Source organism: Melozone crissalis, unplaced genomic scaffold, assembly GCF_028551555.1.
Source record: "Melozone crissalis strain CALT ecotype California unplaced genomic scaffold, PUWL_Pcris_2 ptg000019l_1, whole genome shotgun sequence".
NCBI classification, from domain to species: Eukaryota; Metazoa; Chordata; class Aves; order Passeriformes; family Passerellidae; genus Melozone; species Melozone crissalis.
In genome coordinates, this window is record NW_026535797.1 from 14,747,275 (window position 1) to 14,761,485 (window position 14,211).

At 43.3% G+C, this 14,211-nt stretch overlaps 1 protein-coding gene across 1 annotated transcript in view; it reads right to left on the minus strand.

The window, feature by feature from the left end:
- The window catches only part of ENTPD1 (ectonucleoside triphosphate diphosphohydrolase 1), a 30,912-nt gene extending 25,107 nt beyond the window's left edge, over positions 1–5,805 (minus strand). The window contains exon 1 of the mRNA XM_054277069.1: positions 5,688–5,805. Within this exon, the coding sequence (XP_054133044.1) occupies positions 5,688–5,703 (16 nt within the window). The 5' untranslated portion in view covers positions 5,704–5,805. The remainder of the gene's footprint in view (positions 1–5,687) is intronic.
- Positions 5,806–14,211: the final 8,406 nt, after the last annotated feature.

Genomic DNA, 14,211 nt, shown 5'->3' on the forward strand with positions numbered 1-14,211 from the left:
GAGCTGAAACTTAAAGCCAGTTCTCAAACCTAGATAACAAAATAATAATAGAGTTTTATAAGTAATCCACATCTAACTTGGCTTTCAGAAAACCAATTGGGTTGCCTCTCTTGTGAACATGATCCAAGATTTTACAATTTAAATTTGATCAGTCTCAAGCAATACTAATCCCTTAGGAGGTGGCCCTCCAAAGTAATTTCAGCATCACCTACTTCATCCTAAAGTTCAGCCCAAACACTTCTGTCTCTAACCAAGTCTTAACCACCTTGAACAGATGATTTCTAAGCTGAGAACTCAGCTCCTGTCTCAACACACTTCCAAACACATCCAGCTCTATGGAATACTGTTATTGGGCACTGGGCTAGTAAGAAGGTATAAAATACCTGCCCAGAGGGTATTAATCAAAAAATTTCATTTCCTGCTGCTCTCAAACCCACAGGTGGAAAGATGTCTTAGGAAAAGAAGGAATGTAGCTAAGCATGATACTTCTGCACCACATGATGCCAGTTTTGCAACTTAGGTAAAACCAAAAAGATTATAAATTATTATAGCTTCTGTAACACTTTGTTTTTCAGGTGTTCAGCCTCTTAAATTTATTCTTTCTCCTCCAGAAATTTCTGAAGGGTATTCTGTATGTTTCTGGTAATTACAAGTCAAAGGGCAAACAGATTGCAGTGGCCACAATAAGGTTGACTAGAGGACAACCTTCTCCCTCCATGGTAATGAAGAACCCAAAACCTCTTAGTTATGGCTGTTCCAGACATATATATATATATTTATATTTATAGACATATACATACATGCCACACACCTCTACACATTTTTTTCTGAACAATGTTGTCTGGAAATCTTTCCGGTCTATTCAGTGTTTGAATGACCAATTTTCCTCACAAAGTCACATTAGCTGTGCTTTTACAGGCTTGGCTTAAAGCCTTTTATTTGCTCTTTATCTTTCCAACCACTCTTGGCGTCTTTAGACTTTTTCCTCTGACTTAATTGGTATTTGTACTGGTCCTCCTAGCATTGACAAACTCCATCTGCAAATCAGCAATGATTTTATGCTTTTTAGATCATTATTGGAAATGTCTAATGCCATCAGGCCTCTTGCAGAATACCTCTGAAAACACAGCTGTTTCATGATTATTTCCTTTGATAACTATTTTTAAGGTCTATTGTTACCCAGGTCTTAATCCATTGGTTCATTCTTTGCTAGAGAGTCATAGGGAGACTTTTGCAATCAGAACAACATTGGAAGTGTATCTATTGTGAAGAAGTTTAAACATGGAAGGTATTCATATTTAATCTTTTCAACCACATTTTTTCCCTCTGGAAAATAAAACAAGTGCAAATAATTAGTTGGAAAATAAAGGACCAGTGCCTTCCCAGCCCTACATTTATAATCCAGACCATGGCTGTCAAATGCCAGCCAGGGAATTCAGTTCTTCCAGTTCCCCTTTTGTGTGGTGGTTCTAAACTATCCAGAGAGTCAGGCTTTGGAAGTCCCTTAACTCACAGCCCAGATTTACTCAGAAGCCACTCAGCTTTTAAGAATACTTATTTTTTTCCCTAGAACTTCAATGAGTGTTCACATGCATAAGACAAAATACAGCCTGTATTTTTTCCGAATGGGAATCACACCAGGCTTGTGTGACAGCTATTTTTTTAAGTCAGCTGACTTACTGTGTAAACAAAAGAGCCTTCAAGAAAGTAAAGACAGATTAAAAGATCTACCAGTGCTTGAAATACTTCCACCACTCCTTCTTTTAAGTGCATTCTCCAGCCAAGTTTCAAAACCAAAAGAAACATATTCATTGAAGTTCTTGCTGCAGACTCTTGTAAGTGGGACCATCTCCATCTAGGATGCAGGATGGGGATATCTGCTCACTTGAGGGGGCCACATGAACTCATAAGTTTGCTTCTGTCTGGGATGAGTAATTTCCTTTTCCATGTATTCATTCCATTATCCATTTTGACAGCGTTACCCACTTCTACAATATTATTCTGAAAGTTACTTTGATAAGTTTTATTCTTTACAAAACCAAAAGAATATAATCAAACTAGCCATTAACACTTGGTTACTGAGGAGATCTATCCAGTAATTTATGTAGGACTAATGTCAGGCTATATTGGCAGTAGCTCTCCAGAATATCCACCATCACACTGCTGGGATATTGGGTGAACAATAGCATTCTTCCCATTGTCAGGGATATCCATAGTGCTCCAGCTTGCTGAAAATCAACATTATTGCTTATAGATCTTCTCAGTAAGTACTAGGCACATTTCATTTCAAATTGTTGTTAAAATTAATTGACCCCAAAACATTAATCTACAAAACAAACTACTTCCATGAACATCCCTGAAATATTCCTTCATATCAGAATTAATTTCCTCCTCTCCTCCTCCAGTTTTGGAAAAGTATTTAGCCAACACTTTTCTGGTTTTGTCCGGCATTGTCATTAAAATCTTTCCCTGTCCACCTCCATAATGATCTTACAATTGATCTATACACATTATTTTGTTCCTAAGGCATACTAAATGCCTCCTTTGAATTGTGCCTGGCCCTAATTTAGATTTTAGATTTTCCCCTGACATCTTTACTTTCTCTAAATAATCTTCCCTAATTCAGAGTCTATGTTTTCCATCAGATGTTCTCCACTTCCTCTTTCTCCATTTCCTTTAAATTTACTTGTTTTTCCTTTTATTTACTTGTTTTAACTTCACAGCTTGAATGAACAAATCAAAGTAATATTCATTCTTGGTTTTGATGTGCTGCTCAATATGTCTTCTTTAAACTTTTGATTTTTCCATTCACATTCCTTTACTTTTTTTTCCCTGTCAGATTTTGCTTTATTACAGTTCCATGCTGGAATGATCTATAGAGAGCAGTCATCAGACAGTGACTAATTAATCTCTGTGTATATAGAGACCTCCAAATCAGAGTTACTACATGAGTGCCTTTTATGTTAAAATAGATAAATGTATTAAGGTTTATTTCTTTTCACTGCTGTCTACATGAGATCAGTGTCATGCTCTTGCCAGACTGAAGCACACCCATGCATCTTCCAGTAACATGTATTTTTAAGGTTGTCGTGCTTTCTGCCCAAGAAAGTATTCAGTGATCAATGATATAACCTGTTGCTATGTAACATCCTAAACAGAATTTATTTTTTGGCCATTTTAGCCAATTTCAAAGCAGAGCTGACGGTATCAGTGTTTAAAAACAAGCTTCCTAACACTGAAGAGTAGTGTTCCAAAGGCACTTATCGCAGTCCCTGTGGACATGGCTCACAGGAAACAGGTGTCTTACTGAAACACTTAATTCTTAATAATTCCTTTCTGATGACAGGATGTGCCCTTGGTCTGCATTTGTGCCTCATTTCAAGGTGGAACCTTCCTACTACTTGATGAATACCACCTGTCCCAGACTGCCCCATGTTGAGCACATTGACTGCTGGAAAAGATACTGTGAGAGGCATTCTCAGAAACAGTGTGGTGTTTTCTTGCCCCACACAGATGAAATGCAATTCCATGCTATTTATTGCACTAATTTTCTATGGGGTCTTGCAATACTTGCATGCTCTGCAGGTCAGCCTGTTACAGAACCATCGTTGCCTCATCTGCAATTGGCTTCAGCACTGTCAGTTTCCATTAGTTTCCTTCTGTCTCTTTAAAATTCCTCTTTCTAAAAGAAGGCATATGTGGTCGTTTTTCCTAAATCAGTTCTCATTATCCAAGTTTCTTCCCTGTGATTCCTCATCCACTAGAAAAGACATTTCTGTTCAAGCATTGTATTTCATTTTTGGAATAAAACTTTTAAAAGACTGGTTTCAAAGCTATTCTTATCTCCCTCCTCAACAGAGGCAAATTATCTCCAAATATTTCCAGCTTCACTCATGACTGCATAAACTAATGAGCTAACCTTCTCCTTCTGCCAGTCTTTGCTTTAAATTTTGATGCTTGTCAGACTGAGAAAATGCTCCTTCCCCTCAAATGCATTTATCACATTCTATGAAGATAAAACATTGGAAAGGTCCAGTTTAACATTTTATTTATTCTAGGGGGAAAAAAGAAATCACATTTTGTTTCCCCGTTGTCATAACAATGATGAATGAGAGACTTCCACCTGGTACTGAACAAGAAACTATCTGCCCAAATATTTTTCCTGTTTACTGCCTCTTGTGAATTTGTCCGAGTTCCTGCCCTGTGTTTGAAAGCCCCGCACGGAGCGCAGTGCTGTCAGCAGCACGGAAAGACGGACCGTGTTGCAGAAGAAGGCGCTGTAAACAGAGGGTAAGGCACCCAGATAGAAAAAAGCTGATACTAAACTAGGAAATGTTTCTGCCAAACGTTGTGACTAGTGCTGCTACGTGCACCGTGTCAGCCGATTATAAAAGGCAAAGCCAAGTACAAGACATGCATCTTGTAGAAAAATCACGCTGCAATAAGCATCTGCAGCTACTGCCGGCTCCCTGCCCCGCTCCTCAGGACCGCACTTAAGGCCAGAGGGCTGCCAGGCTGCCGGGTGGGGAATCCTCCTCTTCCGAGCACCGAGAGACCCTCGCAGCCAGCACCGCGCTGCTCCCACCCCCCGAGCCATTGTTCGGTTCCCACCGAGGTCTCCTGACAGCCAACGCTTCACCGAGTTTGTGCTCTGCCCTCCCAGCCCCCTTCGCCCTTGGAGCGCGGCGCCGTCCCGGGGACAGCGCCGGCGGCAGCCGGGACGGGGCGGGGCTGCTGCCCGCCGGGGAGGGAGCCCCGCACTGCCCCCGGAGGGATCCCCAACACTGCCCCGGGAGGGATCCCCGCACTGCCCCGGGAGGGAGCCCCGCACTGCCGGGGGAGGGATCCCCAACACTGCCCCGGGAGGGAGCCCCGCACTGCCGCGGGAGGGATCCCCAACACTGCCCCGGGAGGGAGCCCCGCACTGCCCCGGGAGGGATCCCCAACACTGCCCCGGGAGGGATCCCCGCACTGCCGGGGGAGGGGATCCCCAACACTGCCCCGGGAGGGATCCCCGCACTGCCGCGGGAGGGATCCCCGCACTGCCGCGGGAGGGGATCCCCAACACTGCCCCGGGAGGGATCCCCGCACTGCCGCGGGAGGGATCCCCGCACTGCCGCGGGAGGGGATCCCCAACACTGCCCCGGGAGGAGAGCCCCGCACTGCCGCGGGAGGGATCCCCGCACTGCCGCGGGAGGGAATCCGGCACTGCCGCGGACAAACTCCCGGAGCCGCCGGCGCCGAGCTCCCGCTCCCGCCCGCACCGCCCGGGCACCGCCGGCCCGCAGCCACCGCCGGCTCCCCCAGCAGCCGCGGCCCCCCGCCCGGGCTCCCCGGCACAACTCGGCATTGTCCCTCCAGGAGCGACCGGGAGTCCCGGGGCTGGAAGATGATGTCAGCCGGGGGCGGACTGCGGCAAGGCTGCGCCCACCCCGGCAAGCCCCCGCCGCGGAGCCCTCGCCCACCGCCGGCAGCGCTCCGCGGGCGCGGAGGGAGGGACGCGCCGCTCGGGGATGCCGCAGCCGCAGCTCCCGCCTGACTGGCACATCCCGAAGGAGAGCTCCTCATGAATATGCACAGCCTCCCCCGAGCGCCGGCCGCGGGATGCAGCGGCTCCGGGGGCTCCCGCCGAGCCCCGCGCCCCTCGCCGGGGACGAGGGCTGCCTTCGGCTCGCTTCTGTCCTTACCCTTTGGCTCGTCCATCAGTGCCGGTGCTCGCTCCCTCCTCCCGCGCTCCCCCCTCCTTCCTCTCTCAGCCTCTGCCGGCTCCGAGCTGCCTTAGTGAGAGGTGCTCATGAAAACGGGCGCTTTAGTGGTCCATAGCTGTGGGAGGGGTTAGTTTAACTCTACATGACTCAATCCGTGTAACTTGCAGGCTGACCTCCCGTTTTTCTCAGAGCACGGATCGCCTCAGAGCTGCCACGTTACCAGCGCCCCGGACTTCTCCTCCGGGCCGGAGGGTCCCGCACGGCCGGGGCAGCGGTGCGTGCCCGGCGCTGCCCGGGGGAACCGGGGCGCTGGGGCTGGACTGCATCCCTGCCTCGGGGGGCAGATGGGCATCGTGGCTACGGAGAGAAAGTATTCTGTTAGAGTAGGGTTTTTTTGTGGCTTTTGTTTTTTCTTAAGTCGCACGAGACTGAGAAGATACCCTCCACACCAGCGAGGTACTGAAAAGGCAGTGTCCAGAGAAGAGATCACCTTCCTTGTTTCTAGATCTGAGGTCCAGCCCACAGGAAAAAACCTCAACCAAATAATGAAAGGAGATAAAGTTGCAATAACTACTGAAAAGTAATTTCCTGCACCTGCCTGTCCCATAGAATGAACTCACACCGCTGCCTGCATCTCCTGGGAAACTTTGTGAAAGAGCCAATTTTAGACTTCTTGCCTGGAGGGCGTGAAGGGATCCTACCCTCCACTGCCTTTTAATCCTGAGTCACCACAAACAAGAAATACAGGGTAGTGCTGGAGGGGTCCCAGCAACTGTTCTCCATAGCTTGTGACATTCAGTCCCATTCCAGGAACCACAAGTGTCTCCACACTACTGTCTACAGAGCTGTCAGCCTCCCAGTGCAAAGGAAGTTGTAAACCAACCTGGCTCTTTCACTTTCTTTTCAGAGAAGTGGATATCAGCTTCCCAGCCTCTTCCCTACTGGTCACCTGGAGCACAGGCCACCAGAACGTGCAGCCAGGTGCTGCCCTGCCTGTGCCAGAGCCTGCTCCCCTCTCAGAGCTGCCCCCTTTTCCTTCTCTCTGCAGCTGGGCGCCATCCAGCTCTGCGCCTACCACCGGCTTCCAGAGTTCTTACCCCTAGAAGAGAGAGCAAAAGCAGGATCCTGGTGCTAGGAGCTGGAGAATGACTTCTGGACATGGGGTTTCAAATCCCTTTTGTTACTGCAGCCCACCATAAACAATGATCAGTTCCTTCTCCTTCACAAACAAACATTGACCTGGCCTGTATTACTCCAGCTGGTAGGGCAACACTCCCATTTCTAATCTTCTTGGGAACAGGAAAATAAGGATCAGTGAAATAAAACAATTTACATGACCTTATCACTCTCTACAACTTCCTGAGAGATGGTTGTAGTCAGGTGGGGGTTGGTCTCTTTCACCAGGCAGCAGCTGACAGAACCAGAGGACACAGTCTCAAGCTGCACCAAGGGAAATATAGATTGGATATTGGGAAAAAGCTTTTCATGGGATGAGTGATAAAGTTCTGGAATGACCTGCCCAGGGAGGTGGTGGTGTCACCACCCCTGGATGTGTTCAAAACAAGATTGGATGTGGCACTCTGTGTCATGCTTTAGTTGAGGTGTTAGGGCATGAGTTGGACTTGATGATCTTAAAGGTCTCTTCCAACCGGGTCATTCTGTGATAATTTAGGTTTTAGTGATTAGTGTGATTAGTGATGTCACTGCTGGTTCAAAAGCTCAAGGAGGAATGTTTCATGAGATGAAGGTAGACACTGAGTGTCATCTTAATGAGTAAAATTGGCTTGGGAAGTGCAAGAGAGAACTGATCTTACTTCCAGTGATAAGTCAGCAACATATTTAGATGGTTTGTCATGGCAGAAGTAATTTTGTTGGTCACCTTGAACATCAGGTTTTTTTTTAAAAATAGGAGTGCTGTTGATTCAATGCTTATTTAATAAATGAAAATTTAAAAGTATTCACTGTAATAAATATCAACTGCACAGATGTATCAGTAAGATAAAACCAAAACCAAAACCTTGGAAAAAGTATGAGTCCTTATCTACCAGCTTACACACTGACTTCCCTAAAGAATACTTGCTGGCAGAGTATCATCACAGGAAATAAATCAAATATATACAAAAATTCCATACATTGAATAAATTAACGAAACTGAACAGTAGTTTTAAAAAATAGCTGGAATTTATGACTGATTTTTCAAATGCTAGGTTAGACATGATGTCTCTACAGGCAGAAATTCAATAAATTCTGTCAGCTGAGCTCACCTATGAGCTGAGAAGTCCAAATTTAACAAGTGGAAGAGATGTACAAGCTCCCCTCAGAGAAAAATAGATATGATTTCACACCATGTTAAACAGATCTTAGGATACCCAGAGCTGTGTATTTCAAGTCCTTTAAATGCACCTGACAAACCACAATAAGCTTTTTTTATAGCAGTCTGCCAGTGACAGGCTTTTGTTTATTTTTTTCCCTTAGGAAAGTTCACCTTCAAACTGAGACACATGAAACTTCTATGGGGAAGGATGATACATGATCAGTCAGTGACCATGAAGCACACAGCAGTGTTTTCACACGAGAGGAAGGTGTTACCTGGAACGTGAAGGCCCCGTGGGGAGGAATTGCTGTGAACAGTGATGGTCTACTACACCCAAAAATACCCAGGTCATTCACAGAGCCACGGGGAACAGACTTCTGTGCTCTGTAGTAGGATGATCTCCTCTAACTGATGGACTGGTACACCTGTGAGTGGCATTCCACAGCTGCAAGATCAGGGAATGGTGGCATTGCATCTCCTGCAGCCTTTCGGTTTAGGTGCAAGAGAGAGTGAGGAGACTTTCCCCATCCTCTGTCACAGCCCCAAGGGAAGAGTGGCCTTTGCAGCCTCATGTGACATGAGATGCAGAGTTCCCCTTCCACAGAGGGTCAGATCACATCCAGGTTTGCTGGAGCAGTTTGGTTCTGTCTGCTGATCCTCCTGCCTTCGGGCAAACCTCTGCCTGCGGTACACAAGAGCAGAAGGCAACAGCAGATTCTTTGTCACAGTCATTTCCATAAGAAAACAAAATGAGGAAAAAAGAGAGCAGCCCCGGAGGGAGGCCCAGGCTGGCATTTGTACTCAGATAAGGTTCCAGACAGCTGAGGAGGAAGCTTGAAGCACAAATAAAAAGAGGAAACCAGAGAACTCAGGATGTAGTTTCCACACATCTTGTGCAGAGGGCAAGAATAGCAAAAAACCCAGAGTGCAAGTTTTCTACTCCCTGGACAAAACTGAGCATCCTGAGCAAAGCTGGAGGAACAAAATGCATCTTAAATATCCATATTCTTCCTAGCCATAGTAAGAACTTATGTACAGTCATTTTGCTCTAAGTTTACACAAGTTGTGTGTGTGTTGCTTTGTGGCTAAAATTATGCAACTTCCTAGATCTCTAGAATTTGCTATTTTGCAGATGAGCGAGCTATGCTGATTTTGGGACTAAGGAAAAGGAGCAAGAGTGACTGAAGACTAGCATCATTTCCAGAAAACAGGGAATGGGATTGAAATAATAATGCTGGGATCTAGGGCCAGAACCTCTCATCTTTGGGATGGGTGAAAGAAACATCCATAGGAAAAGAGAGTCGGGGAGCCTGAAAACAAACCTATAGGCATTAGATGCACAAGTAGCTTGTTTCTACAGAAAGAATTGGCATGAAAGAATCTGAACTATTTTAAATGAAAACAGGCCATCCCATCACCAAACTCAACAATATTGAAGTCAGTGTTTGCTTAGGGGTCTGAGGGTATGTGTTTAGATTACAATTTATCACTCTGTTTGTTTAAGTGACGGGGGGAGTGGCAGCTTCAAGAAATGCAAACATTGAGTGAGGGATAGGCTGAACAGTCCTTGGGCTTTCCCAGGCATTGAGCCCCAGTGTGCTGGCTCATGTCACCACTGGGCAGCCATCAGCCCTGGCAAAAGGGACAGCAGAGGTACACGGGCATCCCTCCCCAGCATCTCTGAAACACCATAAAAGATGAAGCTCTCCAGAAAAACAGTGAACATATGAAGTTGCTGGGAGCAGAAGGAGCAGAACGCTCTGCAAAGGGACAGTGATCCGAGAGATTAGGACAGCTTCCTTCTGGAAAGAAAGGCAGACAAGAGAGGCCAGGCATTAAAAAAGGACACAAAACCATGCCTGGTGCCAAATTCTTTTTTTTTTTAACAGCTTCCAGCTCCTTGGCCCACTCATCCCACATTGCAATCACCTCAGACTTGACAGTTTTCACAACACAGTAGGCCAAGTCCTCCCCACATCTCCGGGTTCCTCTGAATAGCTGAAGTTCAAATGCTTAACTTAGATTCCCCAAACACTTTCTTTGTGTAAAGCAACCCTCTTGGTTGACTCTTGAGGAAACAGACAAGCAAGCAGTGAGCTATACACTATGTGTGCACTGAACATTACCTTTTAAGAATGCAATTCTCAGAAAACAAAAATAAACTGCTTTTGGTATTTAGGCAAAAAGATGAGATGACATTCAGCTTCATCTTGCTGCAAACAATATTGCTCTTTAGCCTTAAACTTATGAAATGCACTATCTATTAAAAGCATTTAAGTTCCTTTCCATCATCCTACTTCCTTGTCTTGGTTTAAATATTTGTAATTGTCCTTTCAGAAAAGTTCCCTATGCTGTATTTGCACCACTATTTATGGGCATTGTCACCCAAAACCTGTGTATCACCTTTATCACCTTGAGACTGGCTCTGCTGCTTAGAGCATGGTCCTGAAAACACTAAGGTTGTGGGTTTGATCCCTGCATGGAGATTCGCTTGTCTCTGTTTATTGTTTTTGTGATATGGAGATAATAGTGCTCAGATGACATCTGCAGAGCAACTGTTCAACTGTGTTTGTATGATTTCTACAAAACTGATAACACAAAATTAATGATGATCATTGAAACTGGAAAAAAAAGTTGCTGTGCCTTTGTAGAGGTGAATCAATTTTCTAGTTATTCTGCTTGGTTTGTTTTTCTTTTGAAGAAAAATTGTATTTTTACACAATAAATGAAATAAGTTAAAAATTCACAAAACTTCATCGAAACATGCAGACAACTCCCATGCTCAGCCTTGGCATGAATGATGGGCACTGACACATGATTTGAAAGGAGCAGTACCAAAGTCCCACTCTCTAACACCTTAAACTGCCCACCTAGTTTACATATTCATTAGCAAATTATCTATCAGGTGAAACTCTTTAACATCCTTGCAGTGCCTTATTCTGTAGGTTCAATATACTTTCAATACAAGTCTAATAATATCATTAAATATTATATTACTTATTTCATTTAACCTTACAAAGACACGTTAACATACTAAAAGTAAAAACAATTAGCCTTTTAATGCTCTACAAATTAGTGTTAAAAAAAAGTACGTCCTGAAAAGGAACCTGTTATTGCTCATTAACTGCTTAACAAAACACCACTTGCTCTTTCTGTTCATGTTATTTCATGCACTTGGTACTTTACTCACGTCGCTCTAAATATAATAAACCAAATTTACAGAGTCTTCATTTTGCTGGGTAATTGTAACAAAACTGTCCCAGTCATAAGCAACACCCTGCCCCACAAGTCTGCTGCTCAGATTGTTGGTCATTGTGTTTATCCAGGACATGGGTGCTCCCCTGCTGGCAACAAAGCTCTTGTTTTTCCTTCCAAGCAAGAGCAAACAGAGCTAGCCATAGCTACTGTCATTGGTGTTTAGCAAATGCACAAGTACTAGTGGTATTTTCGAGTATTCTAATCTTCTATTCTCACAGTTTGCATCTCTTTGTATCTTCCTAGTATTTTATCTGGCAGGGACAGCAGAAAATCTTAAATAATGGCTCACTGAAGCAAACATTTCCAACATTCCAATGCTCCCAGGGTAGGAAGCCCATGGGAGCAACTAATAACAGCTTTTTTCTGTTGTTTAATATTATGGGGTTACCAATATCTAGAAGAGAAACGGGCTCTATAAAAAGAAATAGTTGAAGTTTATGAAAAGGTACTCCAGTAGAAGAAAGAAAAAAGGGAAGGAAAACACAGAAAAATATCCTCAAAGCTCTAAGAGGATATAACAAGAAAAAAATCCAATAGGGAGTGTCAGAACAATAAGTGATAACTATATCATGCATAGATAAGGGAAGATAGTGAGTGCCAGTTGCCCCATCTAACACACAGGGTACCTCCCAAACTTGGCAAATTAGAGACAGAAAATAAGAAAATGTGAATTAGCAGCACAGATATGGGCCTTGAATAACTGCTGCCTTAAGACTGAAGAAAGGAAACCATTTTATTACCAGCTCATCTCAGTGGTTTTTTGACCAATCTGAATTTATCATGCAGCACCTTGGTAGTTAAGGCAAAAATAAACATACAAATCATCTCAAAGCAGATATTTCCAAAAAATGAACTGCACATATTTAGACCAGATTGACACTCAGTATTTCTTCAAAAGAATAAAAGTAGACATAACGTGGAAAACATACGTAAAATGAAAAAGAATAACTTTAAAATAAATGCTTTTTAAATGTCGGATTTCAGCTTGACTACCCACTCACCCTCTGTTAAGTGATTTGGTCTTTATTAAGTGAGCATCCACAGAGGAAACCAGCAGCAGCATGGTGATGCATTGTCCATCAGATGTCACTCAATTAACAGCAGAAGAGAATTTGACTGTGTCCATCCAGAAGGACCATCTGAAGACAGTGGCAAAAAGGGAGAGATCTTAAAACCCCCAATCATCTCTGATTTGCATTTGTTTGTTAACACAGCCATAAATAAACCCATGATAAATCACCCACCTGCTTTCTTGTGTTCTAGAAGCATAAAATGCTCTCCCTTCTAAGAAAGCCTCAGATGTGAACTTTGCTTAGGAAGATAAGGAAATTGGTTATTTACCATCCTTTATCAAAATCTTCACAACTGAAAAGACCTGCTGCCCTCCTTACATCCCACTTCACTTCACCGTGTGCCCGTGCTGAGCTTTTGCAAGTCCATGAGCATCATGGAGAACTATCTATAGAGATGAGAGCTCTTGGATATTTTCACACTTGCTTTTGGATTCTCACTGCCAGATTTTTCTCCCTGTGGGTTTATGTACATTTTACATGACTTCATTTTATATGCATTTCAGTGTGGTCATCTTTATTTAGCCTCTGAGAGGTTTCCTGATCTTTAATTCTGTGCTTCAAGAGACTGAGAAAGGAGACTTCAAAGAAGTCCCAAATTTTAGGAAATAATATATCTCAAGTTCAGTGGTGATTGATTATTTATTACTTCCACAGGTTTTAGTACTTTTGCTTTATATAAAGTCTTCTTCATCCCATTTCAATTCTCTTTGAATTAACTGAAAAGAATAAGAAACCATATCTTTAAAGCAAGCAATTATTTATTTTTTAGTCTTTGCATTGATTTAAAAAATTTGGGAAAAATGTCAGTTCTAGTGTGTCAAGCTTAATGCTCAATTCTAAATTGAGAGACTTAATTTATGAAAGGCAGTCTTTGTGTATGAATTTATAAAGGAGGATTGGTTTGAGATCCATAATTTCATACGTATTGACTGCATGATATAAGTGGCTTTTCAATCCTTCTATTTCCCTTAGTGGTTTTCCCTTTTTCCACCACTGAGTACAAGTTATTAACTACAACACTGTGTCGTACTCACAGATCTGCCTCCTTACTAAATATACACAGATTGTTTCAAAGCACATTTTCTCCTTGAGCTGTTCTGTGTACCAAAATGTGTGCCTTCATCATTCAGCATGCAGGAAGCATCCTTCATCCACTTTTCCCATGAACACATCTCCAACTTGGCATCCAGTTTAAACTGTCATTTGTATTGTCAGTATTTTCCCCATATAAACTCGGCAGTGTCTTCACCTACTTAAATGTGTAAGTATATTCTTGTCCAACAATCTTGATTCTAGAAATAGCCTTTCTACATCTCTCAGCTACATCAGATGGCTGAGCCTTTTCAAGTTGAAAACACTTTTTCTTAAGTTAAATATCCCTGTTCTCCTATTCAGTCATTAAATCATTAACTCTTCAAACCTCTGACCTGTCTAACAGCGCCAATAAAATGAATTCTATTAACTCTCCATTTAGTAAGCTATTTCCTACAGTAGGAAGTTTCAATATGTTTGAGCATTATTTTAGTATGTGTGAGAGTTATGTCAGTATTTCTTCCAGGCATTCTTTGGCAAAAAGAAAATTACAAAGGGATCCGAATGATATGAATAGGTATTCACTGGAATACCTATGATACCTTTTCCTATAAAGGAAAGATTTAGGTCTGAAAAAATATTCCCAACTGAAAAGATTCAGGAAAGACTAGACAAATATGCTCGACTGTCTTTTTAAGGAATTCCTGCACAGAAGTTTCTTTTCCAAGGAAACTGTCACATTTCCAAAGATTTTGCACAACACACTTTCTGGCGCAGTGGTTTGCCTTTTTTTTTTTTTTTTTTCTTTTTTCCATCACAAGTGAGA